Consider the following 25,552-nt stretch of genomic DNA (forward strand, 5'->3'; position numbering starts at 1 on the left):
TAAATGCGAATCCAAGGAGACCCCACTACCCATCCTGCCTGGACTGCATCCCTCCCCATAGCACACAGTTTTAAAAGATGGCTAGATTTCCCAAAGCACCTGGTTGAGTTCATCATACGATTTCCCTTTAATTCGACCAACACAAAGTCATCCCTGAATTCTGTGAAAATAGCTTTTTCACACATCTCTGCACACACAGTCACACACACGTATAAAACATTGGCAGCAGGTACTTTTAATTTGCTGGAAAATATTTCTAAGAAGTCAAACAGCTCTCGCCCAATGAGCACGCCCTCCGATTGGCTGGCCAGACCAGCTGAGGGACCTGATTGGTCCCTGATCCTGAGGACCGATAAGAACGGCTATAAAATCCCTGGGTGCAGCTCTTGGGCCCCCAGTTTGCAAAAGCCAGAGGTGCAAGAAGCAGCGACTGCAGCAGCAGCAGCAAAAAGCGCCAGCGGGAGCAGCAGCAGCAGCAACAGAAAAATCCTCAGCAAATCCTCACCTAGGTTCTCAGTGTATCCAGATCCACATCTTCACTCAAACCGGGAGAGGGAAAGAGGAAAAGGGGGGAGGAAAAAAAAAAAAAAAACCCAACAACTTAGCGGAAACTTCTCAGAGAATGCTCCAAAACTCAGCAGTGCTTCTGGTGCTGGTGATCACTGCTTCTGCAACCCATGAGGCGGAGCAGAATGATTCTGTGAGCCCCAGGAAATCCCGGGTGGCAGCTCAGAACTCAGGTAAGCGGCAAACCCAGGACCGGTTTCTCCCGCAAGGAGCTGTCCTCATTTGCCTCTAGCTTTTGCAACTGTGTCTGTGACGGCTGATCTTGATAATAAATGTGCTGCATGCCTGAAGGCAATAAACTGCCAGTGTAATCCAATAGCCTTAGGAAGTGGAGCTCCTTTGTTTAATAAATTGCATGCAACTAACGAAGAAGCTGGGCGCTCTGCTGAGGGTATTTCATTGCATAAGCCTAGCCTGATTGCCTGAAATCTGGCACGTACCCTCTTGGGGGGGGGGGGGGGGGGGACGGGGGGAGGGGGCGGGGGAGAGGCTTGAATGTTGGCATGCTTCAAAGCGCTCTCTATACTTTCCAGAAGCCGAAGCTGATCTTGAGGTGAGACGTGACTTGTCTGATGCTGCCCCTCTTCCTTCACCCTAAAGACCCCATAACTTGACTTCCTTGGCCCTTCAGGGAACACACAGAAAGCTCCCTCTGCAGAGCGATTTACCGAGCCATAGCCCTCCAGTCTGACAAATCCAGGGCAGATTTATAGAAAACCCTACATATCCCACCCCCACCCACCCCCCGACACTGCTCCTTCTGTCCGTCCCTGCTCTCTTAGGGCTCCATTCAATCCCCACGCAGCCCCGTGGCCAGGGAGCCCCCTTGTAAAAAAGTATCTGTGAAAGGTAGCAGCTATTTCTCCAACGGGGTGGGGGTCTCGCTCTAGTCCTGACTCCCGGGAGCAGTCAATTGTGTATTATCTTAGCCTCTAAAGGAAAAGAGTCCTCAGGAAGCCGGCATTGACACCTCTGCCTTTGGACTTGGCTTGTCCATCTTGCTTGCCTTCCATGCCGGCTCGCTCTGTCTCTCTCTGCACACCCCCCCGCCCCGCCCCGACTGTCAGCAAAGATGGGCTCGCAGGTGTTGGACGCTGCTCCCCTCGAAAGAGCACAGGTCCCTGCCGAGAGGAGGGCTTTGGTTCACTTCCTTTTGTACTTAGTTGCTATAGAGATGCCGTGATTCACAATTCCAGCTTGCCTAAAACAATGGCAACCCTAATGCATATTAAAACTGCTTTAAGCAAAGTTATAATTTGAACCCGTGGAAATATATAATTAGGGAAATGACTTGTAACATCCCAGAGGCTGCGGGGGGCGGGGGGGGGGAGGGGGGAGGGGCCGCTTAACCGAATCGTGCTTTTGATCTCAGTGGAGACTCCTATGGTATGAAGGCTGCAGATCATTTCTCGCTGAGCTGCCTGCCAGAACACCCCCCCTTCTGTAGGAGAGAAATTACTTTTATGGGAGATCTTATCCACAATGTAGAAAGCCTCATGCAAGTTCTTTGCGGTTTTCTTTCTGTCTTGCACAAGGGGGTGCCTTGGCCTTGTTATTCTACACCTGTGTTTCTCTCTTTAAAAAAAAAATGGCTTTTAATATGAGAGAGATTATACATACCTCTAAGCACTGTCCTGTGGTGGGGGGTTGGGATGAAACATGAAAGGATCAGATTTCTTTCTGCCAATAGGAAGGTAAGTTAAAAGCCCTAAATCAGAAGGGTCTCTAAGTGGACTCCTAGCAAGTTCTTCTCTGCCATTTAGACCAAATGTCCATGCTTATTGGGGTTTCCCTGGTGGCACAGATGGTAAAGAATCTGCCTGCCAATGCAGGAAACACAGGTTCAATCCCTGGTTCAGGAAGATCCCCTGGAGGAGGAAATGACAACCCACTCCAGTATTCTTGCCTGGAAAATCCCATGGAGAGAGCAGCCTGACAGGCTACAATCAGAGAGTCACAAAGAGTCAGACCCGATTGAGCACGCACAAGCACACACATGCATGTCCATCCTTATTACCCTGGAGTGTATTTTTTGGAAGCCAGATGGATTCCCTGGCCCTTCCTCCTCCTAAACTTGCCCACCCACCGCTGCCTTCCCAGGCTTTCAGCCTTTAGGACATGACCTTGGATTCTGCAGAGTTCCTTCAAGAACTGTGCATGTCTCATCTTCCATCCTTCTCCAACCACCAAAACGGTATGGGATGGTGAGACCAAGAGTATGCCTCCAAGGGAAAACTCATTCCCAATCCTCCATGTGCTCTGGTTTTTATTAGCAAAAGGAGTCTGCTTGTCCCCTCTCTTCTTCACCCTTCACCACTCTGAATGGGTCTTTCTGCTGGCCCCATCACAGACTCCCAGGAGAAGTTGTTCTCACCCCTTTGTCTTTGAATCTTGCCACCACATCACCATGATCCATCCAGAGCATCCTCACCGTTTGACCCAGATTGGATGGATTTGTCTCTTTCAGCTGAAGTGATTCGCTGCCTCAACAGCGCGCTGCAGGTTGGCTGTGGAGCTTTTGCATGCCTGGAAAACTCCACCTGTGACACAGATGGGATGTATGACATCTGTAAATCCTTCTTGTACAGCGCTGCTAAATTTGACACTCAGGTAATAAGACCTTGACCCCTGCTCCCACTGGCTATGTGTCATTAACAGTGTATGAGAATATTGTTCTTCTGACCCAGTCTTGTAGGGAACCACCTCTGCTTCTCAGCCTCCCTACTTGGAGAAGGAAATGGCAACCCACTCCAGTACTCTTGCCTGGAAAATCCCATGGACGGAGGAGCCTGGTAGGCTGCAGTCCATGGGGTCACGGAGAGTCGGACACGGCTGAGCGACTTCACTTTCACTTTCAACATGTGTACACACACACGCACACACAGTGGGCCAAGAAATAGGTTCTATATAAGCCACTCTCCACCCACTCTAATGCACAATTGTAACACGCTGACAGAGGCTGTCTTATAAGGGAGGGGCGATAAGCGAAAAATCTTTGCTTCTTCAAGAGGAAATTAAAATGTTCTTCTAACAAAGAAGTTCTTCTCACTGTATAAGCCAGCATACTAGCTTGTTTGTTTGTTTGTTTACTAGCTTGTGATTTGAGTTATCAAATCTCAATCCAGAGAATACAAAGCCATACTCTGGCTATTTTTAGGCTGCAGAGTAGTTGGTTATGGTTCATCTCTTTTTGTCATCTCATTTCATTTCTATGGAGCTCAATTCTCAAGGTAGTCTAAGGGAATAGGGATTTTTTTTTTTAAATCTTGACTGCAGCCTACAATTCTCTTATTACAAGGACATTTAGAGGGCCAGCTTCCCTGGTGGCTCAGTGGTAATGAATCTGCCTGCGATGCAGAAGATGCAGGAGATGTGGGTTCAATCCCTGGGTCAGGAAGATCCCCTGGAGGAGGGCATGGCAACCCACTCCAGTATTCTTGCCTGGAGAATCTCATGGACAGAGGAGCCTGGCGGACTACAGTCCATGGGGTCATAAGAGTTGGACACGACTGAAGTGACTGAGCATGCATGCATGCAGAGGGCCATCTCCCATCCAGTCTGGGGTTAGAGTTAGGGGTTAAGGCTTAGGGTCAGTGCCAAGGCATGCCCCCTTAAGTTCCACATACTGTAGGCAATCTCCTCTCTGTTCAGCTCAAGCTAAAGTTTGTCCTCTTGCCCCCCTCCTTCCTCGGCAGGGAAAAGCATTTGTCAAAGAGAGCTTAAAGTGCATCGCCAATGGGGTCACCTCCAAGGTCTTCCTGGCCATTCGGAGGTGCTCCACTTTCCAGAGGATGATTGCTGAGGTCCAGGAGGAGTGCTACAGCAAGCTGAATGTGTGCAGTGTCGCCAAGCGGAACCCGGAAGCCATCACGGAAGTCGTTCAGCTCCCTAATCATTACTCCAACAGGTACAGATGAATCTGCTTTTTGGCAATTGTGGGGGAGGAGGGAGTGGTTGACTGGCAGAGCCAGATACAGAAGGGGTTAAATTGCCAGAGTCGTGCTCTTATTTTAGCTTGCAGTCTTCCCAGCTTTAGCAGGAAAAAATATGTTTGTGATTGTCTATGACAGCTTAGGCAGCCTGAATTTTTTTCACTGTTGTAGGAAAATCTTTCCATGCATCTAATAGAAAACTCCATCCACAGCATCCCTGGGCGCATTGTCCCTTTCCTTCCACAAGTCTGAAGGGAATTATGAAGTTTATGGAAACAAGCTTTTGAGACATCCAGTTGGGCTGAAATCATGACTAGGCAAAGTACAATGGGTCATCATGAAAACCTTGGTCAAATGTCATCAACAGACTTCTAAAACTGCATGTATTTTGAGTCAGTCCGAAGCCCACTCAGATATTTCACTGGGTATCCCAGAGCAAGCCATCTCACTTCGGTGGGACTCAGATTTCCTTTGGGAAAAGTGAAATGGCTGGACTAGATGATTCCCATGTTCCCTTCCAGGTCTGTCATCCCATTCCTCTAGTCCAGGGTTTCCTGGAATGGTTTTCTGCTGATTCCCTGGATCCCACATTCATCTTAGTATTTGAGAGTGAGCCCAAGCCACTGAGCTAGTAATATCTGAGCATCATGCCCTTCTGCATCCTTGACTCACTGTCTTTACCAGCCAGGAGTGAACACCTAAGACATGAGATGGCAGACATGCTCATTCCATGGCCTAGAAAGCTTTCTGGCAAGACCTGGGCTTCATCATCTATGATCAAGTTCAGAGAGGAGCTAATGGAGCCAGCATGGAAGTATGGCAGGGACCATGCAGACCAGTCAAGTTCAGCCTCCAGTGATGCCACACAGCCTAAAACTTGACTCCTAGTCCTGAAGGGCTATTATTCTCTGATTCTCCAGTCAAATCTGCACATATTCACAATGATCTGGCCTTATGGGTTACTCTGACCACAAGACAGCTAACACAGCCTTACCAGATTGATTTCCTAGCCAGAGGCTCCCTCCCTTCTTCAGAGAGTCCTTAATAACCTAGTCCTTCTGTGGCTTACCATTAAGTTAGTCATTTATACATGGTAGCCCTAGTGGTAAAGAATCTGCCTGCCAGTGCAGGAGATATAAGAGACACAGGTTTGATCCCTGGGTCAGGAAGATCCCCTGGAGGAGGGCACAACAATCTACTGCAGTATTCTTGCCCAGAGAATCCCACGGACAGAGGAGCCTGGTGGGCTACTGTCCATAGGGTCGCACAGAGTCAGACATGACTGAAGTGATTTAGCATGCATACATGCTGGAAAATGGAAAAGTAGCTCCTCCTTAGGGAAAGGCTGAGGCCTCTGACATTAAACTTTGTAAATTTCTGATTCACCCTGACTACAGATCACTGTACTTCAGAACCTCACGTCAATTTATAAAAGTCATGTGTTCAGTCTTTGGAAGTGACCCTGTCATGGTCCTAACTGATGTCCTGAGAACAGGAAAGTCAAATTCATCATTTGTCTTAAGTGGCCTGTCTCTTTATATTGACCTTAGTCATAATATTCTCCTAGGAAGATTTTTATTACATCTGGAGAGGAGGGAAAAAAAAAACAGTCTGATACTTGGAGATTCTTCACCCTAAGGAAAAGAAGTAGAGATTGCTAGGTTTGACAGGGGCTAGGGACCAAGGGGCTAATGGATATGAACTTGAGCAAACTCCAGGAGATAGAGGAGGACACAGAAGTCTGGCATGCTGCAGTCCATGGGGTCATAAAGAGTCAGGCACAACTTAGTGACTCAATAACATCATCAAAGACCAAGTATGTGTTTATGTGGTGATTGTGGGGCAGGAATATGCTAGTACAGCCATTATCAGTTTTAATCTTTAAGGGTCCAATGAAAGTTCATAATCTATAATATGGCATGTGGCCAATTTTGAGACACTACTCATGTCTCTGATTCAACTGAGGTAGCATCTTCCATTATGAAGGCCGAGCTCTTAGAGAAAGGCAAATACAGATTGTGGACTGGTGATACTAAGACTCTAAGAAGAGACTGGAAATACGAGTTTTTAAATTTAGTTTCTTTCTTTTTTTTTTGGCCGCACTGTGCAGTGTGTGGGATTTTAGTTCCCTGACCAGGGATGGAACCCATGACCCCTGCAGTGGAAGCTGAGTCTTAACCGCAGGACTGCCAGAGAAACCCAGTAATAGGAATGTTTAAGCAGGCCATTATTCTTTTCAACAGATGCCTTGTTTTCACCTTTAGAAAGTGGTCACACAGAATCTGGTTATCAGCCTCTCTCATCTTAGAAGAATCACCTTTATTAGGGAAAACAGTCAGTCTCTTGAAGACTAGAATCTTCCATGCAACTGTACCTTTCCCCAGTTATTTGACTTCAACTGGCTAGTATTATTCCTGCTCAGAACTAGAGATTTCCGGTTCCATGCTGGGCTTTGGTTTGCTCTATTTAAGCTTCTCACTCTCCTGACACATCCTGCTTTCCCAGCCTCTGTCCCACCATAGATACATAGTAAGTTGTGCCAACTGGCACAGAATTGTGACAGGAAGTAGTTACAGGTTCATTCCACCTTCCTGTGACTTATCTAGCATGAGATTTGGGCCTGGGAGAATCCAAAAGCCTGTGACTGGACCAGAAGCCAGAACAGGGAACTTTTCCATGAGAGAAATGCGCTTAGAAGAGGAAGAAATAGCTGGAGTGGCCCCCTGCCTGGATTTGCAAACTATATTTTCAACAAGAAGGGAAGCGGGCAAAATTGATCAGGCAGGTTGGGCAGCTGTGAGGCTGAGAAGAAATTGGACCATTCCAGATCCAGAGTGGGAAAACTGACAAAGCTTCCAACTCTCTAGGGCATGGATAGGGAACAGGAAACAGAAGAATAATATTGATCAAGGGAAACAAAGGACTATTTATAAACCTTCACACAGAATGTTCCTAGGCAGTATGTGTGTATTTGGGTAAGCATGGCTGAAACAGTAGCTATGGAGAATATCTGATCTTATTCTTTACCGAGAAAATTAAGTCACTGATGGAATTTTCAAAGGGGAAGCAAGAAACATGGTTTAAAGGGTACTTCCAGGCTGGGGGGAGAGGGGGAGGTCTTCCCAGGTAGCTTAGTGGTAAAGAATCCCCCAGACAATGCAGGAGCCACAGGAGACGCAGGTTCAATCCCTGAATGAGGGAGATCCCCTGGAGGAGGAAATGGAAGCTCACTCCAGTATTCTTGCCTGGAGAATCCCATGAACAGAGAAGCCTGGCAGGCTACAGTCCATGGCATCGCAAAACATTGAATATAACTGAACTACTGAGCACACACCCATCAGGCTGGGTGATCAGAATTTAACCCACCAAATCTTGGAAGTACCTCCCACTGCCTCACACCATAAAGATGACGAAAGCAATCTTCTTAAATTGTTTTAACTCTTCGTGCAAAGGGTGGTCCTTAAGCAGATCTGCACTACTTTTTTGTTGCTATTGTTAAATTGAGAAGGAACATATATATCAAACCCCAGAAACATAAAATGTCGTAGCTAGAAATGACCATAAAGGTTATCTAGGCTAACTGTCTCGTTTTACTAATTAAAGAACAGAGAGCGAGAGAGGGGGTGACTTACTGAAGGTCACACAGCTAGTGAATGACAGTGTTGAGCCTAAAATTCACATGGCCCTGAGCCAAGCTCTTTGATTTCCATTTCAAAAATGGCGGCAGGTAAAACCTGTAGGAGATAGCCACAATCTGAAAATGGAATACCAAACAGAATACAATAAATGTAGCCCCTGGTGATCAACAATTAAAGTTGTGTACATTCTCTCCTCAAAGAGAAGGCACATCTCACCAATAGCTATAGTAACATCAAGATTCGATACAAGATGGTGATCCAGAAATACGTGACAATTGCTAAATCAACTTTTTCTGGAGACATGATCTCTTCAGTAACCTCACTGAGGTGGCTTAGAGACAGGAAAGATCTGTCTCAATCACTGACACAACCCCAGAGGTCAATGCCTTATTCCAGCCCTTAATGAAGAGGTGTAGGGTTAACCTTTTATTTGCTCAGGCAAATGGTGTCGACATCAAGGCAGCCTCATAGGTTTTCCACACTTGCAGGAGCTGCTGCTGGAGCCATGGACATTTTTTATTCCAAGGAGCTCTCTTAGCCTACCCTTGTTTAGTTAACAAGCTCCATGGGAGAGGCTAAGGGTAGACTTGGGGGGAGTTGCTAAGAGTAGTCAGGCTGGCCAGGGTCATCCTCAAGAAGCACCAAGAACAGGTGGCCTATTGGGATTAGCAGAGAAAGCAACAGTAAAAGTAGGTGTTTTCAGAGTTGGAGAGCAGGTGTTTGGACAAAACGGGGTCAGAGGAACACATATGGCCTTAAAGAGGTGAGGCTAGTTGTAGAAGCTTAGTTCCTTTACTGGTATTAGATTTTTCATCCAGACTAGAGTCTTCAGTGTTGACCTAAGGGAAGATCATCTTTTCCAGCCCATTTGGAAGATCATTAAGTGTGAACAGTTCTTTCTAGAAATGGAAAGACTAACTTCTAAGTTATAAAGTCCATGTTGCAGGGAGCGGGGGTGAGGGAGGGAAGGGTGGGCAGGAAGGTGAGGGATCAAAAACCTTCTTCTCTAGGATCTAAAACACCCTGTGAAATAGACAAAGAGATCCGGGAACCACATCCCATCAGAGCCCAAGAGATGCCTGGGGATCTACGTGGGTGTGTAGATGTCTACTTTGTTCATACAAAGTGGTCTATTCTCACTTTTTCCAAAACCACTTCTCTCCCCATTTCCCCATCCAAGCGAGATCTGCTTTGACTCATGTGCTTTATAATTCCGAAGGGCTGGAAAATGTGTCTCTGTGCCAGGGAGTCCCAATTTTAACAACAGCTGGATATAATCCTCCTTCATGGGAGAGGTGGAGCCAGGACTGTATCCAAGACCCAGACACTACTCCCTGTGTCCCCAGCTTCGTTCTGCTCCCTCACAGAAGGGTGATGGCTTTGCTTTAGTGCCCACATTCCACTCTATTTACTGTACATCCTTGAAAGGACCTCTGGAGGTGGGGGGAGGGTTAAGTTATTCTGGAAAGATGTTTGATCCTGTGTTCTGTGAGGCGAGTTAAAAATGAACAGGTTTCTTTCCACGGAAGATCCTGTGGCCCAGCAGTCTTCGGGCTCCTTTGAGGAAAGGGTCTCTCTACGTAGACACTGCAGACCACCATCATCAGGGGGCTTCCCAGGTGGTGCTGGTGGGAAAGAACCCGCATGCAAATGCAGGAGATGCAAGAGATATGGGTTCGATATCTGGGTTGGGAAGATGCCCTGGAGAAAGAAACAGCAACCCACTCCAGTATTCTTGACTGGGAAATCCCATGGACAGAGGAGCCTGGTAGACTATAGTCCATGGGGTGGCAAAGAGTTGGACACAACTGAAGCACGCACCATCATCAGGAGAGTCCTTAATTAGTGAGCACAGAACTGATGGGTTTGACAACTGCCTTCTCAGAATGGAGCAGATGCAACCCAATTCAAATTGGAAAATACCAAAACTGTCTTCCCAAAGAATAGGACCAGTAATTTGTATGCAGTAAATATTAGACAGTTTACTGACAAAAGGTCAATGACAAGGTTCATGTGTGTTCTTGATGTCATAAAAGACTCCTTTTTTGGGAGTTTCCATGCTAACTCACAGGTACTGATTTTTCAAAAACCTGCATCAAAGGGAATATTACCTAAGAATATTTGCTGTGTAACATTTACACAATTGTTTTCACATCTTCTGCACTGCCATCTTATTCATGGGAAAATGTCCTATGACTGAAATGATCAAACCATATTCTTCATGAAAAAAAATACATATATATATATATATATATATATATATATCAGTTTAATCCTTTCTGAGCCACAATAATTAGCCACAGTATTTCAGATGCTTCAAGAATTCACATCAAAGATGAAGGAAATTTATAACAAACACCAATTTTTTTATGAAACTTACCAGAAGACATACAGATAATTTTTTCTTTAGGGAACCATGACTTTAGAAAGAACTCTATTTTGAAAGCTTCATTTCCTCAGTGGCCACAAAATAAATCAACAAATAGACAGTGAGCAGGCAATATAGCCCTAAGACTTAGGCACATGAGGAACACAGAGAATAAGGACACATATCTTGCCTTCAGTAAAGCTTACAGTCTAGTCAGGAAAACAAAACCATCAGTAAACAAGTGATCATCACCAAATATCTATAAAAACATCCCCCCAAAAAAGAAGAGACCATCAAAAGCTTGAGTGGTGTGAGAAACTTCTTGAAATGATAGAAGCAAGAACCATTAAGGACCTCCAGCCTTTCTATGTAAATATCCTCATGGCCTGGCATTTGGTCCTCTCACTGCACTATCCCTTTGCAGGAAGACTGAAAATGATTGATACAATAACCTTCAGAGAGGCTAGCCAAGGGGTAGGGAACTCAGATTGAGTAGAAGAATGCATGAGATAACTGCAGACAAGGATCTCCTTTAAACATTGAAATTTAGGGATTTCCTTGGCAATCCAGTGGTTAGGGCCCCATGTTTCCACTGAGGAGCATGGGTTCCATTCCTGATTGGGGAACTAAAAATCCCACATGCCACTCAATGTGACCAGAAAAAAAAAAATAGAAACTTAGTCAGAATATGCACACATACCATCAAGAAAAAGAAAAATTGCAGAGTCACCAAAATAACTGTAAATGATTTCATATGTGTGCATTAACTATTAAAATATAAGTGTGAGTGCTGGGTTACATCATCCATTTTATCAAGTCTTTGCTTCTACGTCTAGTCCACTGGCGGGCTTCTCTGGTAGTTCAGTGGTAAAGAATCCACCTGCCAATGCAGGAGACGCAGGTTTGATCCCAGGGTCAGGAAGATCCTCTGGAGGAGGAAATGGCAACCCACTCCAGTATTCTTGCCTAGAAAATTCCGTGGACAGAGAAGCCTGGCAGTCTAGTCTGTGGGGTCACAAAGAATCAGACATGACTGAGCAACTAATCACACACTGCATGCATTGGAGAAGGAAATGGCAACCCACTCCAGTATTCTTGCCTGGAGAATCCTGTGGACAGAGGAGCCTGCTGGGCTGCCATCCATGGGGTCGCTCAGAGTCGGACACGACTGATGCGACTTAGCAGCAGCAGCCCATTGGATGACCTCGGACAGTCACTTCAGCTATCCTACCTTAATTTCTTCTCCATAAAAAAGAATATGATGAAATAATCGTTAAATTACCTTCACAATCCCCATCTAGCTCCATGATTCTGTTTCTAAAGATTTTAGACCTCGCCATGAGCCCACTATTCAAAGTACAATCTCAATCTCCTAAGCACTGAACATGAACACAGAGCCATCTTTACTCTGGGTGGTAACTCAAGGCAGCGCATACACTCACACTAAGAAGATGCTGCATGAAGGTTAAAGCCACCTTCAGCTGAGGCACTACTACCCATGGGTGTTTGGTCTGGCCATTGGGACTGGGTGTTGGCTGCAGCCCAGGTGAAAGCCAGGGTCTTGCCTTGCTCTCACCGAATGACCCCTTTTTCCCAACGCAGATACTATAACAGACTTGTCCGAAGCCTACTGGACTGCGACGAAGACACAGTCAGCACCATTAGAGACAGCCTGATGGAGAAAATCGGCCCCAACATGGCCAGCCTCTTTCACATCCTGCAGACGGATCACTGTGCCCATACACACCAGCGAGCTGACTTCAACAGGAGGCGTGCCAATGAGCCACAGAAGCTGAAAGTCCTCCTCAGGAACCTCCGAGGTGAGGTGGCCTCTCCCTCCCACATCAAACGCACCTCCCAGGAGAGTGCCTAGCTGGGGAGAGGCAATCACAGCCTCAGCAAACTACGATCCTTTTAAGGGTGTTCATGCACCAACTTTGAGTGTACTGTGCCTGGTTTGATTTTTTTTTAAGTAGTTCCTATTTTCTATCCCCCCCCTTAAAGAAAAATTGCATGAAACTAGGCTTCTGTAATCAATTTCTCAACATTTTGCAATGGCGGCATTCCCACCAATAGAACATATGTGATCTCTATGCCTCTCCTCGGGAGAAAGTGGCCTCTTTTATCACTTCCCTCCACTCGGTCTTTTCCCAGCTCCCCTCCAACAACTCTCAAACACAAAACATTCACATAACTCCCCAGACATTGTCATTTGAAGATGCGGAGCCCTTTAGAATGGTTGCCCCAGTAGAGCTAGCTGATAAAAAGCAACTTAATTTAAATGCATGTCTTAAACAAACGCTCATAAAGATGCTCAGTGGAATTCGTGTTATGAATCTGTGCTGGCCATAGACGAATATGAATGTCATATTTGAGTTCTTGATCTCTCATGAGCTAGTGTCTTATGGTCTTGATCCTCAGTGTCTAATTTCCTTCCCAACACATTTACCAAATTGCTCGAGCCTGGCTCTCCAACCAGACTTGGAGCCTGCATCTTCTTGCATCGAATGAAAAACAAAAAGCTAACATCTCTAAGTACTGTAACTGCTCAGAGCTTTAAAAGTATCTTTAACAATTGTCTTAAAACCAGAGAATCTTAAGGTCTAACTGTGGAATATAAATAGGTGAAAACTAATGTACTGTACATAAATTCCAGAGGACTCTGCTTAAACAAAGCAGTATATAATAACTTTATTGCATATAGATTTAGTTTTGTAACTTAGCTTTATTTTTCTTTTCCTGGGAATGGAATAACTATCTCACTTCCAGATATCCACATAAATGCTCCTTGTGGCCTTTTTTATAACTAAGGGGGTAGAAATAGTTTTACTCAACATCAAAACTTAAGATGGGCCTGTATGAGATAGAAAACAACAACAACAGGTTTATCTGAAGGACCCCAGGCAAGATGTTAATCTCCCAGCCCACCTCAACCCAGAGGCTACTCTTGACTTAGACCCATCCTGAAACAGCTCTGTCACATCCAGCTGAGAATTACAGGAGCCAGAAAGAGCAACCCTTTGAGCTTGGGCCACTTAAGAGTGTGATGAGGCCTGCTATGCCTTGGGAAGTGGCGGTTCTTGACTTGTCACCTTTCGCCAGGGCCTGGTTCTCTGGCAACATGATGATGGGGTAGGAGGCTTTCCATGAACTCAATCAGGAATGAGTCAATCAGCCTTTGGGTCTTTAGTTTCGGGGGACTTGGGGCTGAGGGGGTATAAGTAACCCTGGGTTGTCCAGCCTTAATAAACTCCTCTTATTACATTTTTGTCCTGTAGCACGCTGCCTTGCCGAAGTAGTCCTGGCAGCTGGGCCATCTCTGTATAGGATTGCAAAAAAAAAGAAAAAAACAAAAAAAAAGAAAAAAAAAAAAAAGAGGGAAAAACAGAGCTGGCGGTCTGATCCTTTCTGCCAGGATGTTTACAAGACGGCGACCACCAAAGCCGAATGATTAGCCTAGCTATGAACAACAGTAGTTTCTCAGGGTCACTGTCCTTGAACCCAACAGTCCCTTAGGAGCGTCACTGCCCACCAAAGGTCAATGTCGAGCGAGGAAGAGGGAGCAGGGGTAGGACTGTAAGGGCCACTCCAGACTCGCTTAGGTAGAAACCACTGGTGCTTGACTCTCACTCAGATGAACTTCCTATCTGTCCGAATCAGAATGGTAGGGATCCTGGTGGGAGGAGGGAGGGCACATCTCCGGAAAAAACGAAAAGCAATACAACTTTACCACGAAGCCTTTAAAACCAGTAACGTGCTGCTCAAGGACCAAGAGTGGATGCAGCAGACCTAGCAGCCGCACCAGCGTGGCTGCTTTCGTCCCCACACAGCCTCTCAGCGTGCTGACATCAGATCGTTAAGAGCATTTTTATACCCAGAACTGCCCCATCCCCAGGTCCCCAGACATATGACACTGCCTTAGCCTCTTGGAAATCAGGTAGATCATATTCTAAGTTGATTCTCCCTCACCCTCCCTCCACCATCCCTCCCCACCCCAAACCCTGCCCCCAGGCAAGGCTGGCTTCTCCAAACCAGAAAAGCTATTCAAGTTTTGTGTGTTATATCCATTTCGCACTAAGCCAGGATCCCAATGCAACAAATAGTTTATGAGTATTCCTAGCGAAATTCTCTCTTACTTCAGTCCAGTGGATTCTCTTTGATTTGCTGTGACCTCTTCAAACCGTGGTACCCCCTCCTTTTCTCCCCACAATAATATTTATATATGTATCTATAATACATATATCTACACATACAGAAAGAAGCAGTTCTCACAATATTGCTAGTTTTTTGCATTTCTTCTCCCTCCATCCTACTCTCTCCAATTCCCCCTTCAACTTCCAAAGCTTTGTCTTGTGTTTGCTGCACAGAGTGATTTGGGGGGCTGACCTAGACCAGTTTGCATGATTCTTCTCTTGTGATTTGGTTGCACTTTAGACATTTTTGTGCCATTATATTTGCATTATGTATTTATAATTTAAATGATATTTAGGTTTTTGGCTGAGTACTGGAATAAACAGTGAGCATATCTGGTATATGTCATTATTTATTGTTAAATTACATTTTTAAGCTCCATGTGCATATAAAGGTTATGAAACATATCATGGTAATGACAGATGCAAGTTATTTTATTTGCTTATTTTTATAATTAAAGATACCATAGCATAATATGAAGCCTTTGGTGAATTCCTTCTAAGATAAAAAATAATAATAATAAAGTGTTACGTTTTATTGTTTTTTTTTCCCCTATGTCTTTCATTGTTATTCTTTAAAAATTTCTTGAATGAGACTTTCTGAAGATGAGGTGAATGGCTGATTAGTTTCTTTACAGTTGCTGATGAAGTGCCAATATGCAAATGAACATAGTTTAAAATCAACATTTTCCAAATCTCCTTAAAACCATTTAGTGGCTCCCATTACCTGCACAGTAAAACTGCAACCCAAACTCCTCACCGCCCTAGAGGAAGCTTTACAGTCTGGTGATTCTTTGCCCTCCAGCCTCCAGATGTACCTTCTGTTCAGTGGAGCCTACTCTCCCTCCATGACCGAGTTTGGGAACGGGCTCTGCTCTCTCTCGTTTCCATGCCTTTATTTATGCTGTTCTCACTTTCTAGATGGTTCCCTCCATCCTTTGCCTAGACAGGCAGCACCTTTGCTTCTCCAGTGCGTTCCCAGCACTGGAAAAGCATCCAGTTCATAGGATACCCTCAACACTTTCAATGAATGATTTAGAACAAATCAGAAGAGGGGAGAAGACACTTGAATCAGTGGGGCAAGGGAGGCAGGTAGCTCGAGGGTGATAAGAATCCAGCTCCAAGACCAGACTTCTGAAATCTGAATTCTGGCTCTGCCATTTGTTAACTACATGGTGTCAGATAGGGCTACCCTGGTAGCTCAATGGTAAAGAATCTGCCTGCTAACACGAGAGACACGAGTTCAATCCCTGGGTCGGGAAGATTCCTTGGAAATGAAAATGGCAATCCACTCCAGTACTCTTGCCTGGGAAATCCTGTGGACCAAGGATCCCGGTGGGGGCTATCCATGGGGTCTCGAAAGAGTCAGACAAGACTTAGTGGCTGAGCACAATGTCAGGTCAACTATTTAATCTCAAAACATATCAGTTTCTTCCTCCATACTATGAGAATAGTGATCATTTTCCAAAGAGCTGTTACAAGATAAGTAAATTGTTTACATGTTCAATGCACTGTGATGTCACAAGGGTCAGCTATTATCATCACAAGTAGAGGAGATGTGAACAAAATGAGGAGGCGCCCCATCTCAAGAAAACAGAGAAATGATTCCCAGCAGAATGACATTTACCTGAGTCTTGAAGGACAGTCACAAGCTCAGTCATAGAATTCAGTCACAGAAACTCGGAACTTGTGTAGTATAGTTGTTTCAAGGAGTGGTCTTATATAGTTAATTTTTTTTAATTAGTGGGTTTTCTCCATATCTTAAATTCAAATGGGATGTTTCTCAACATCATTCACTTCTAGCTCCAAACTGCATTTTCCCAAGATCGGATATACAAAGACAACTAACAAATACCATAAGAATTGTCTCTCCAAAGCCAAAATATGTTTTGCATTTGCTTTTCTCTGGCCTGACGAAAGAAAAACAGTACGTTTACTTCATTATGACCCTTTACATACTATATTGTGGTGTAGTGATTAAGAACTTGGACCTGGGATTTCCAGAAACTGAGTTCAAATTCTCGTTTGTGGCCTTGGGCCAAATATCTGATGTCTTAACACCTTCTTTTTTTTCATCTATGAAAAAAACCCTTCTACACTGTTAGTGGGAATGTAAATTGGTGCAGCTATTGTGGAAAGCAGTCTGGAGGTTCCTCAAAAAACTAAAAATAGAGTTGCCATATCATCCAGCAACCCCACTCCTGGGCATATATCCAGACAAAATTATAATTCAAAAAGATACATGCACCCCTATGTTCATAGCAGCACTTTTTACAATAGCCAAGACATGGAAAAAATCTAAATGCCCATTGACAGATGAATGGATAAAGAAGATGTGGTACACATATATGGGATACTACTAAGCCATAAAAAGGAATGAAATAATACCATTTGTAGCAACATGGATGGACCCAGAGATTATCATACTGAGTGAAGTAAGTCAGAGGAAGGCAAATATCATATAGTACCACTTATCAGTTCAGTTCAGTCACTTAGTAGTGTCCAACTCTTTGCAGCCCCATGGACTGCTGCACACCAGGCTTCCTGTCCATCACCAACTCCCGGAGCTTGCTCAAACTCTTGTCCATCAAGTCAGTGATGCCATCCAACCATCTCACCCTCTGTCGTCCCCTTCTCCTCCTGCCTTCAATCTTTCCTAGCATCAGGGTCTTTTCCAATGAGTCAGTTCTTCACTTCAGGTGGCCAAAGTATTACCACTTGTATGTGGAATCTAAAATATAACATAAATGAACTTATCTACAAAACAAACATAAAGACATAGAAAATAAACATGAGTTGCCAGGGGGAATGCAGACTTGGGGAGGGATGGACTGGGAGTTTGGGATTAAACAATGCAAACTATCATGTACAGAATGGATAAATAACAAGGTTCTACTGTATAGCACAGGGAACTATATTCAATATCCTGTGATAAACCACAGTGAAAAAGAACTTGAAAAAGAATATATACATAGGTACAACTGAATCACTTTGCTGTGCAGAAGAAATTAACACAACATTGTAAGGTCAACTAGGTGTCAATAAACTTTTTTAACTCCCTATGAAATCAAAACGAGACAAGTGCTCAGGGCTGGTGCACTGGGAAGACCCCAGAGGGATGGGATAGGGGGGGTGAGACGGGAGGGGGGGATCGGGATGGGGAACACATGTAAATCCATGGCTGATTCATGTCAGTGTATGGCAAAAACCACTACAATATTGTAAAGTAATTAGCCTCCAACTAATAAAAATAAATGAAAAAAAGAGAAAAGAAATCAAAACAAATAATAGGTCCTACCATTAGGAGTGGTTATGACACTCAATGAGTTATACATAAAGTACTTAATGTCTAGCACATAATGAGTATTCCCAAAATAGTACCTATTAAGCACTGGACAAATGTAACTATTACCATTTACATGAATATTATTAATATCATTTATGTTCTCCCACCTCGAACATGAGTCTTGGGGTACCATTTTGGATGAAGTTTCTTGCTCTTTTTCCCTTTGTAGATTCACTAAACATTACTGCTTAATCAATATTTTATGAATCTGAATGATAAAATATTGCAACTTACCCAAAATGGCAAATTGTAATATATGAATACCTGCATTCCATCACCAAGCTTAAGAAATTAAAATAGCACAGATATAATAGTCTTTTCTGCATGACTCCCTGAACTCACTCATACATTAACAGCCTGTGACAAAAATGTTTCAAAAACCCAAAGCTTAAAAAAATTGAGTTTCTCAGATTATTGAAATATACTTTTTAAAAATTGAAATATACTTCATTTACAATATTTTACCAATCTCTGCTGTAGAGAAAAGTGACTCAGTTATATACATATATACATTCTTTGTTATATTCGTTTCCATTATTGTTTATCATAGGATAGCAAAGATAGTTCCTGTGCTATACAGTACGACCTTGATGTTTATCCATTCTAAACGGTAATAGTTTGCATCTACCAACCCCAAACTCCCAGTCCATCCCTCTCCCTCCCCAGCTCTCCCTTGGCAACCGCAAGTCTGATGTCTCTGTCTGTGAGTCTGTTTCTATTTTGTAAATTGGTTCATTTGTGTCATATTTTAGACTTCCTTATTACCTGTAAGTGATATCATATGGCATTTTTCTTTCTCTTTCTGACTTGCTTCATTTAGTATGATAATCTCTACTTGCACCCATGTTGCTGAAAATGGCATTATTTTGTTCTTTGAAATATACTCTTAAAATTTCTATCAGTCTTTTAAAAATGGAGATAAAAAGATCACAGAATGGTTTGTGAATCTGTGGTATAAGGGAAGGAAAAGTTCGGGTCATCTCTCGCAGGGGTCATAAATGAATGCCATAAGAGCTTTCTGTCAATGTAGCATCCAATTTACTGTACACACATATTACCTTGGAATCTTGTTAAAATGACTCAGTACCTCTGGGTGAGGCCCAAGAACCTGCATCTCTAGCATGCTCCGAGGTGATGCTGACATGGAAGCTGATACTTCACAGAGCATAATTCGAGTGGCAAGATCCCAACTGCTCTGACCTAACTGAACCGGTTCCTCAATCCTAGAGACCTCCACAGAAACAGCCACTGCAAGGACCTTGCTAAAGAGTGAATACAATCATTCCACTTCCTTGCTCTAGTAGCTCCCCAATGCTTAGAGGACAAAAATCAAGCATCTTGACTTCAAATTTAAGTTCCTCATAATCTGGGCCCTTCTTGCCAGTATGCATCTTAGACTTTGTTCATGCTAATTTCTCATTCTTGCCCCAAAGATACCACGACCTTTTCTGCCTCATTACTTTCACAGATTACTTTCACACCTATTATTCCTGCTAATGAATATTCTTCTTCCCAAACTCCTTTTCATTCTCCAAAGCCCTTATCACCTGGGAAACATTCCCAGCATACCCAAACTTGAAACAAATCACACTCAAGCCTGCTTACAAGGAGAGAAGATTTCGTCATCTTTGTATTCCCGGTGCTTAACACAAAGCTGGCATGCATGAAGCATTTGTGAGTGGAGAAAGGAAGGAAGGAAGGAAGTCTTTTGACCACCATCAACTAATCCATGACTCTTTCTCCACTAGGATGTGGGGGACCTTAGCAGCAATAGCAGCATATGCTGGGAGTGGAGAGCGTGTTGCCATGGTGAAAAACGAATTCCAGGTGCCAGCTGGGTATTCATAAGTCTGCCGGCTTGAAACAACAGCACATAGCTATATTTCTTTCCAGCACTGATCTTGATATAAGTATACATTTGCTGTTACTTTCTCCTAGTAACATGAGCAACAAAAGATTCACCAGCAAGCATGTTTAGATATTCACTAAGTCTATGTAAGTCATCATACTGGAGAGCTGTAACACAGAAAGAATAAGGCCATCTGCAAGTGAAGCTACATTATGTTTTCTTGTATCCTTATTTTGTCATGTACTTGTTTTTATAATACCCTTTGCTGGCTTTAGAAAAGGCAGAGGAACCAGAGATCAAATTGCCAACATCTGTTGGATGTTGAAAAAGCATCTCTTGAAAAAGCAAGAGAGTTCTGGAAAAACATCTACTTCTGCCTTATTGACTATGCCAAAGCCTTTGACTGTGTGGATCACAACAAACTGTGGAAAATTCTTCAATGGGAACACCAGACCACCTGACCTGCCTCCTGAGAAATCTGTATGCAGGTCAAGAAGAAACGGTTAGAACTGGACATGGAACAACAGACTAGTTCCAAATCGGGAAAGGAGTAATTCAAGGCTGTGTGTATATCGTCACCCTGCTTATTTAACTTCTATGCAGAGTACATCATGTGAAATGCCAGGCTGGATGAAGCACAAGCTGGAATCAAGATTGCCGGGAGGAATATCAATAACCTCAGATATGCAGATGACACCACCCTTATGGCAGAAAGCAAAAAAGAACTAAAGAGCCTCCTGAGGAAATTGAAAGAGGAGAGTGAAAAAGTTGGCTTAAAACTCAACATTCAGAAAACTAAGATTATGGCATTCGATCCCATCACTTCATGGCAAATAGATGGGGAAACAGTGACAGACTTTATTTTGGGGGGCTCCAAAATCACTGCAGATGGTGATTGCAGCCATGAAATTAAAAGATGCTTGCTCCTTGGAAGAAAAGCTACGACCAACCTAGACAGCATATTAAAAAGTAGAGACATTACTTTGCCAGCAAAGGTCTGTCTAGTCAAAGCTATGGTTTTTCCAGTGGTCATGTATGGATGTGAGAGTTGGACTATAAAGAAAGCTGAGCACTGAAGAATTGATACTTTTGAATTGTGGTGTTGGAGAAGACTCTTGAGAGTCCCTTGGACTGCAAGGAGATCCAACCAGTTAATCCTAAAGGAAGTCAGTCTTGAATATTCACTGGAAGGACTGATGCTAAAGCTGAAACTCCAATACTTTGGCCACCAGATGAGAAGAACTGACTCCTTGGAAAAGACCCTGATGCTGGGAAAGATTGAAGGCAGGAGGAGAAGGGGATGACAGAGGATGAGATGGTTAGATGGCATCACTGATTCAATGGACATGAGTTTGAGTAAGCTCTGGGAGTTGGTGATGGACAAGGAAGCCTGGTATGCTGCAGCCCATGGGGCAGCAAAGAATCGGACATGACTGAGCGACAGAACTGAACTGAAATTGGTTCACTAATTCTCCTCTATCCTCAAGCTCTGCCATAAACTGTATCCCCCATGGTCCTTTGAATTTTTACCCCAAGGAAGAACTTGAGGACTAGAGTGCGATGTTGACCAAGCCCACCCCACCACTCTATTATAAAATCTGCAGAGCAATGCACACCACTCCATTTTGCAAATAGTTAATTGGAGCCAAATTCTTGAATAAGTACCATCTGAGGACCTATATGCTATTTGATACTGTACCTGGAGGCAGCATGCAGCAGGCTAAGCTGAGTCCTCACTAATTCAGATCCTTCCTTGCCAATTAAATGCATCTCTGCTCCCCCTTCTGCACTCGGGGATTTGTGGCTTCCAGTTGAGAATAGAATGCTATTCTCAACTCTAGCACAATTAAGTCACACTGCAGGTGTACTCTGCTGTAGGAAAACCAGATACAGTATAAGTCCCACAAGAGACTGTCAGTGTTTCCAACATTTGGTCAAAATCTTGGAACCAAGTCCAGTGACAGACTGTTCACCTGTCTTGGGACTTCTTGGAAACACAGCCATTCTAGGCCAGGCCTCACTCTTTCCACAGTGACCTGAGCTCCTATCCTCCCCAGTCTCCATCTATCAGGAGACCACTAGGACTAATTATGTGGAAATCTTGCAGCTTGCTAATCACCTCATGCCTCATATCCTGGTCATCCAAAGACCATACTCAAAATCTAAGCCTCTCTGACATCCAGCATCCTTCTATCTTCATAGCATCATATTGTTTTATATCTTTCTTTCCTCAGTCCACTTCCATGGCTCTCCTCCTTCCAAACTCTGCCTGTTCCAGGGTAAACAAAGTCTACTTATATTCACCCTCTCTTTTATCCCCTCCAATTTCTTGGGGATTCCCTAGTGACTCAGACAGTAAAGAATCTGCCTGCAATATGAAAGACTTGGGTTCAATCCCTGGATTGGAAAGATCCCCTGGAGAAGGGAATGGCTACCCATATTAGTATTCTTGCCTGGAGAATGCCATGGACAGAGGAACCTGGTGGGCTAAGGTCCATGGGGTCGCAAAGAGTCAGACATGACTGAGCGACTAACACTTTCACACTTTCCTGTTTCTCATCGTACTGAAACCTGGTTCCTCAAAGAACACTGTTCCCTGAGTTCTTCCCAAATGGTTGCTTATTCTTCCAAATCCCCAAGGTGGAAGAGTGAGGTCCATATGCCTTTCTCCCAACACTGCTTCAAGAAATAACTCTGTCACTGTCCTCTAAAACTTCTGACCAACAGATGATTGGGCGGACATGGTCTAAATGTTTGTCACCCACTCACCCTTGCAAAAAAAAAAAAAAATCCGTGCACTGAAATCCTAACCCCTAAGGTAATGGTATTAGGAGGTGCTATCTTTGAGAGACACTTAGGTCATGAGGGTGGAGCCTTCATGAATGGAATTAGTGTAGTGACCTTAAAGAGACCTCAAAGAGCTTCTTTCCCCCTCCAACAAGTGAGAACACTGTGAGAAGATGCTTATCTATGAACTATGAAGCAACTCTCACCAGATATCAGATCTTCCAATGCCTTGATCTTGGATTTCCAGCTTCCAAAACTGTGAGACATAAATCTCTGTTGTTCGTGTTCATCGTTCAATTGCTAGGTGGTGTCTGACTCTGTGACCCTATGGCCTGCAGCTCACCAGGCTTCCCTGTCCTTCACCATCTCCCGGAGTTTGCTCAAACTCATGTCCATCGAGTCAGTGCTGCCATCCAACCATCTCACCCTCTGTCATCCCCTTCTCCTCTTGCCTTCAGTCTTTCCCACCATCAGTGTATTTTTCAATGAGTTGGCTCTTTGCATCAGGTGGCCAGAGTTATTGGAGTTTCAGCTTCAGCATCAGTCCCTCCAGTGAATATTCTGGGTTAATTTCCTTTAAGATTGACACGTTTGATCTCCTCACTGTCCAAGGGTTTGATCTCCTTGCTGTCCAAGGGACTCTCAAGAGTCTTCTCTTGTTTTCTTCTCTGCTGTTTCTAAGTGTATGGTATTCTGTTGTAGCAGCCCCACCTGACTCTATCATTTTCCTCCTCTCTTTATTATGGTTATCCCGCCCAAAATTACCTTGACATAATACTGACAAAAATTGCCTCCTTCATTTTTCGATAACATTGGTAACAGAGTCATGATTTTTCCTTTCCGTTCTCAAGTCACTTCGTCAGTCTGGAAAAATTCAATATTCACGGAAATTCTTCATCCAGAGCTCACACTCTTCATCATCCTTCCTCAACTCCATCCCATACCCACACTTTGGAATCCAAAAGTACACACCAGTATGACTGTATGGTTTACTCTGATTGGTCATTGTCCATGTAAGAACACTGCCAAGTCACTTCAGTCATGTCCGACCCTGTGCGACCCCACAGACGGCAGCCCACCAGGCTCCCTGATCCCTGGGATTCTCAAGGCAAGAACACTGGAGTGGGTTGCCATTTCCTTCTCCAATGTGTGAAAGTGAAGTCGCTCAGTCATGTCCGACTCGTAGCGACCCAATGGACTGCAGCCTACCAGGCTCCTCCGTCCATGGGATTTTCCAGGCAAGAGTACTGGAGTGGGGTGCCATTGCCTTCTCCAGTAAGAACACTAACCTAACCTAAATGTCCATCAACAGATGAATGGTAAAGAAGATGCGGTACATATGCACAATGGAATATTACTCAGCCATAAGAAGGAACAAAATTAGTTCATTTGTAGTGATGTGAATGAACCTAGAGTCCGTCATACAGAGTACAGTAAGTCAGAAAGAGAAAAACAAATATATATTAATGTATATATATAGTGAGTTTATAAAAATGGTACAGATGAACCTACTGAGGGGCAGGAATAGAGATGCAGACAAAGAGAACAGATCTGTGGACACAGTGTGGGAAGGAGAGTGTGGACCAAGTTGAGAGAATATCATTGACATATATACACTACCATGTGGAAATAGATAGCTACTGGGAAGCTGCTTATAGAACAGGGAGCTCAGCTCTGCGCTGCGATGACCTAGAGGAGAGGGACATAGGGTGGGGTAGGAGGGAGGCTCCAGAGACAGGATGTTTATACACATATAGCTAATTCACCTTGTTGTATGGCAGAAATTAACACAATATTGTAAAGCATTTCTTCTCCGATTAAAAATATGTTGAATACTACTCTTTTTTTTAAATGGTACAATTTTGAAAACTCAACTCCAAAATCTCCCCTTCTGACTGCAACAATTCCCTTACAGCTCTCCACTCATTTATTTGTACTATACCAGTTCTTTAACTTTACCCCAAACTCCAGGACCTTGATCCATCTACATTCTCCTGTTCTTTCAACCCCTCCTCCTATCAAGGTCCTCTTTCTGCCCAGCCTTAAACCCATGGTTAATTTCACTTCAACCATGCAATTGCATTGCCCTCAAATAGCTTGCCTCATCAATCTTGTGTCACACTCAACTGGAAAAAATCCTAACCTTGAAGTCTGCCTTCTCAGCAAAAGAGAAAAAAAATTATAAAGCCGTACACTGATACGATGTCACTTAAAATTGTCAGTTTCCAGCTCAACAGGACCCTCAGCACTGCCTGGGCATCTTCCTACCCATCCCTGTTCAGTATCCCTTTCTATTCTCCAAAACAATGATTAAAACATCCAATCTAGTCAAACCTCCCACCCAGCCACAACTCTTTTAACACCTAGTACCTCCTACTACACAGACAGAATGGAAGCCATCACGTGGAAAACCCCTCAATTTCCCACCAGACTCTGCCATTGTTGTTGTTGTTATCGTTCAGCCAGTCATGTCCGACTCTTTTCAATCCCATGAATGGCAGCACACCAGGCTTCCCTGTCCTTCACCATCGCCTGAAGTTTGCTCAAACTCATGTCCATTGAGTCAGTGATGCCACCCAACCATCTTGTCCTTTGTCAGGAGGTTGGTTGCCATCCAACATCTTCCCATTCTCCTCCTGACCCTTCTATACCTATCTTTATTTACTTTCCCTATCACAAAAGGTGCAGAATCTCTCTTCCCATCTCAGAAAAAGGAATTCTCCTGAGTTCTAGATCCCAGCCGTTATCCCCTCATTCCAAATGCCCCTCTCTTCTACAATAGCAGCCTCTCCCTCTCTGCTTCCTCTCAGACCACCTCATCTGTTAGCTCTCTCATCTCTTTACAATCAATCTTTTAAAAAGAGATGTCTTCATT

The 25,552-nt window shown here is 43.9% G+C and overlaps 1 protein-coding gene across 1 annotated transcript; it reads left to right on the top strand.

Annotated features, from left to right (window-relative positions):
* Window positions 1-412: 412 nt before the first annotated feature.
* Window positions 413-15,186, top strand: STC1 (stanniocalcin 1). The gene is made up of 4 exons (XM_061163869.1): window positions 413-740; window positions 3,035-3,177; window positions 4,263-4,474; window positions 12,108-15,186. The coding sequence occupies exons 1-4, from the start codon at window positions 623-625 to the stop codon at window positions 12,376-12,378; spliced, it is 744 nt and encodes a 247-aa protein (XP_061019852.1). The 5' UTR covers window positions 413-622; the 3' UTR covers window positions 12,379-15,186.
* Window positions 15,187-25,552: the final 10,366 nt, after the last annotated feature.

This window comes from Dama dama, chromosome 16 (genome assembly GCF_033118175.1).
Source record: "Dama dama isolate Ldn47 chromosome 16, ASM3311817v1, whole genome shotgun sequence".
Lineage (NCBI taxonomy): Eukaryota > Metazoa > Chordata > Mammalia > Artiodactyla > Cervidae > Dama > Dama dama.

Bases quoted from the DNA above. Each gene is read 5' to 3' on its own strand.
- STC1 (XM_061163869.1), top strand. From the start codon at position 623: ATGCTCCAAAACTCAGCAGTGCTTCTGGTGCTGGTGATCACTGCTTCT. The intron at 3,178-4,262 runs GTAATAAGACCT...CTTCCTCGGCAG, and splicing joins CTGCTAAATTTGACACTCAG to GGAAAAGCATTTGTCAAAGA. The intron at 4,475-12,107 runs GTACAGATGAAT...TTCCCAACGCAG, and splicing joins CCTAATCATTACTCCAACAG to ATACTATAACAGACTTGTCC.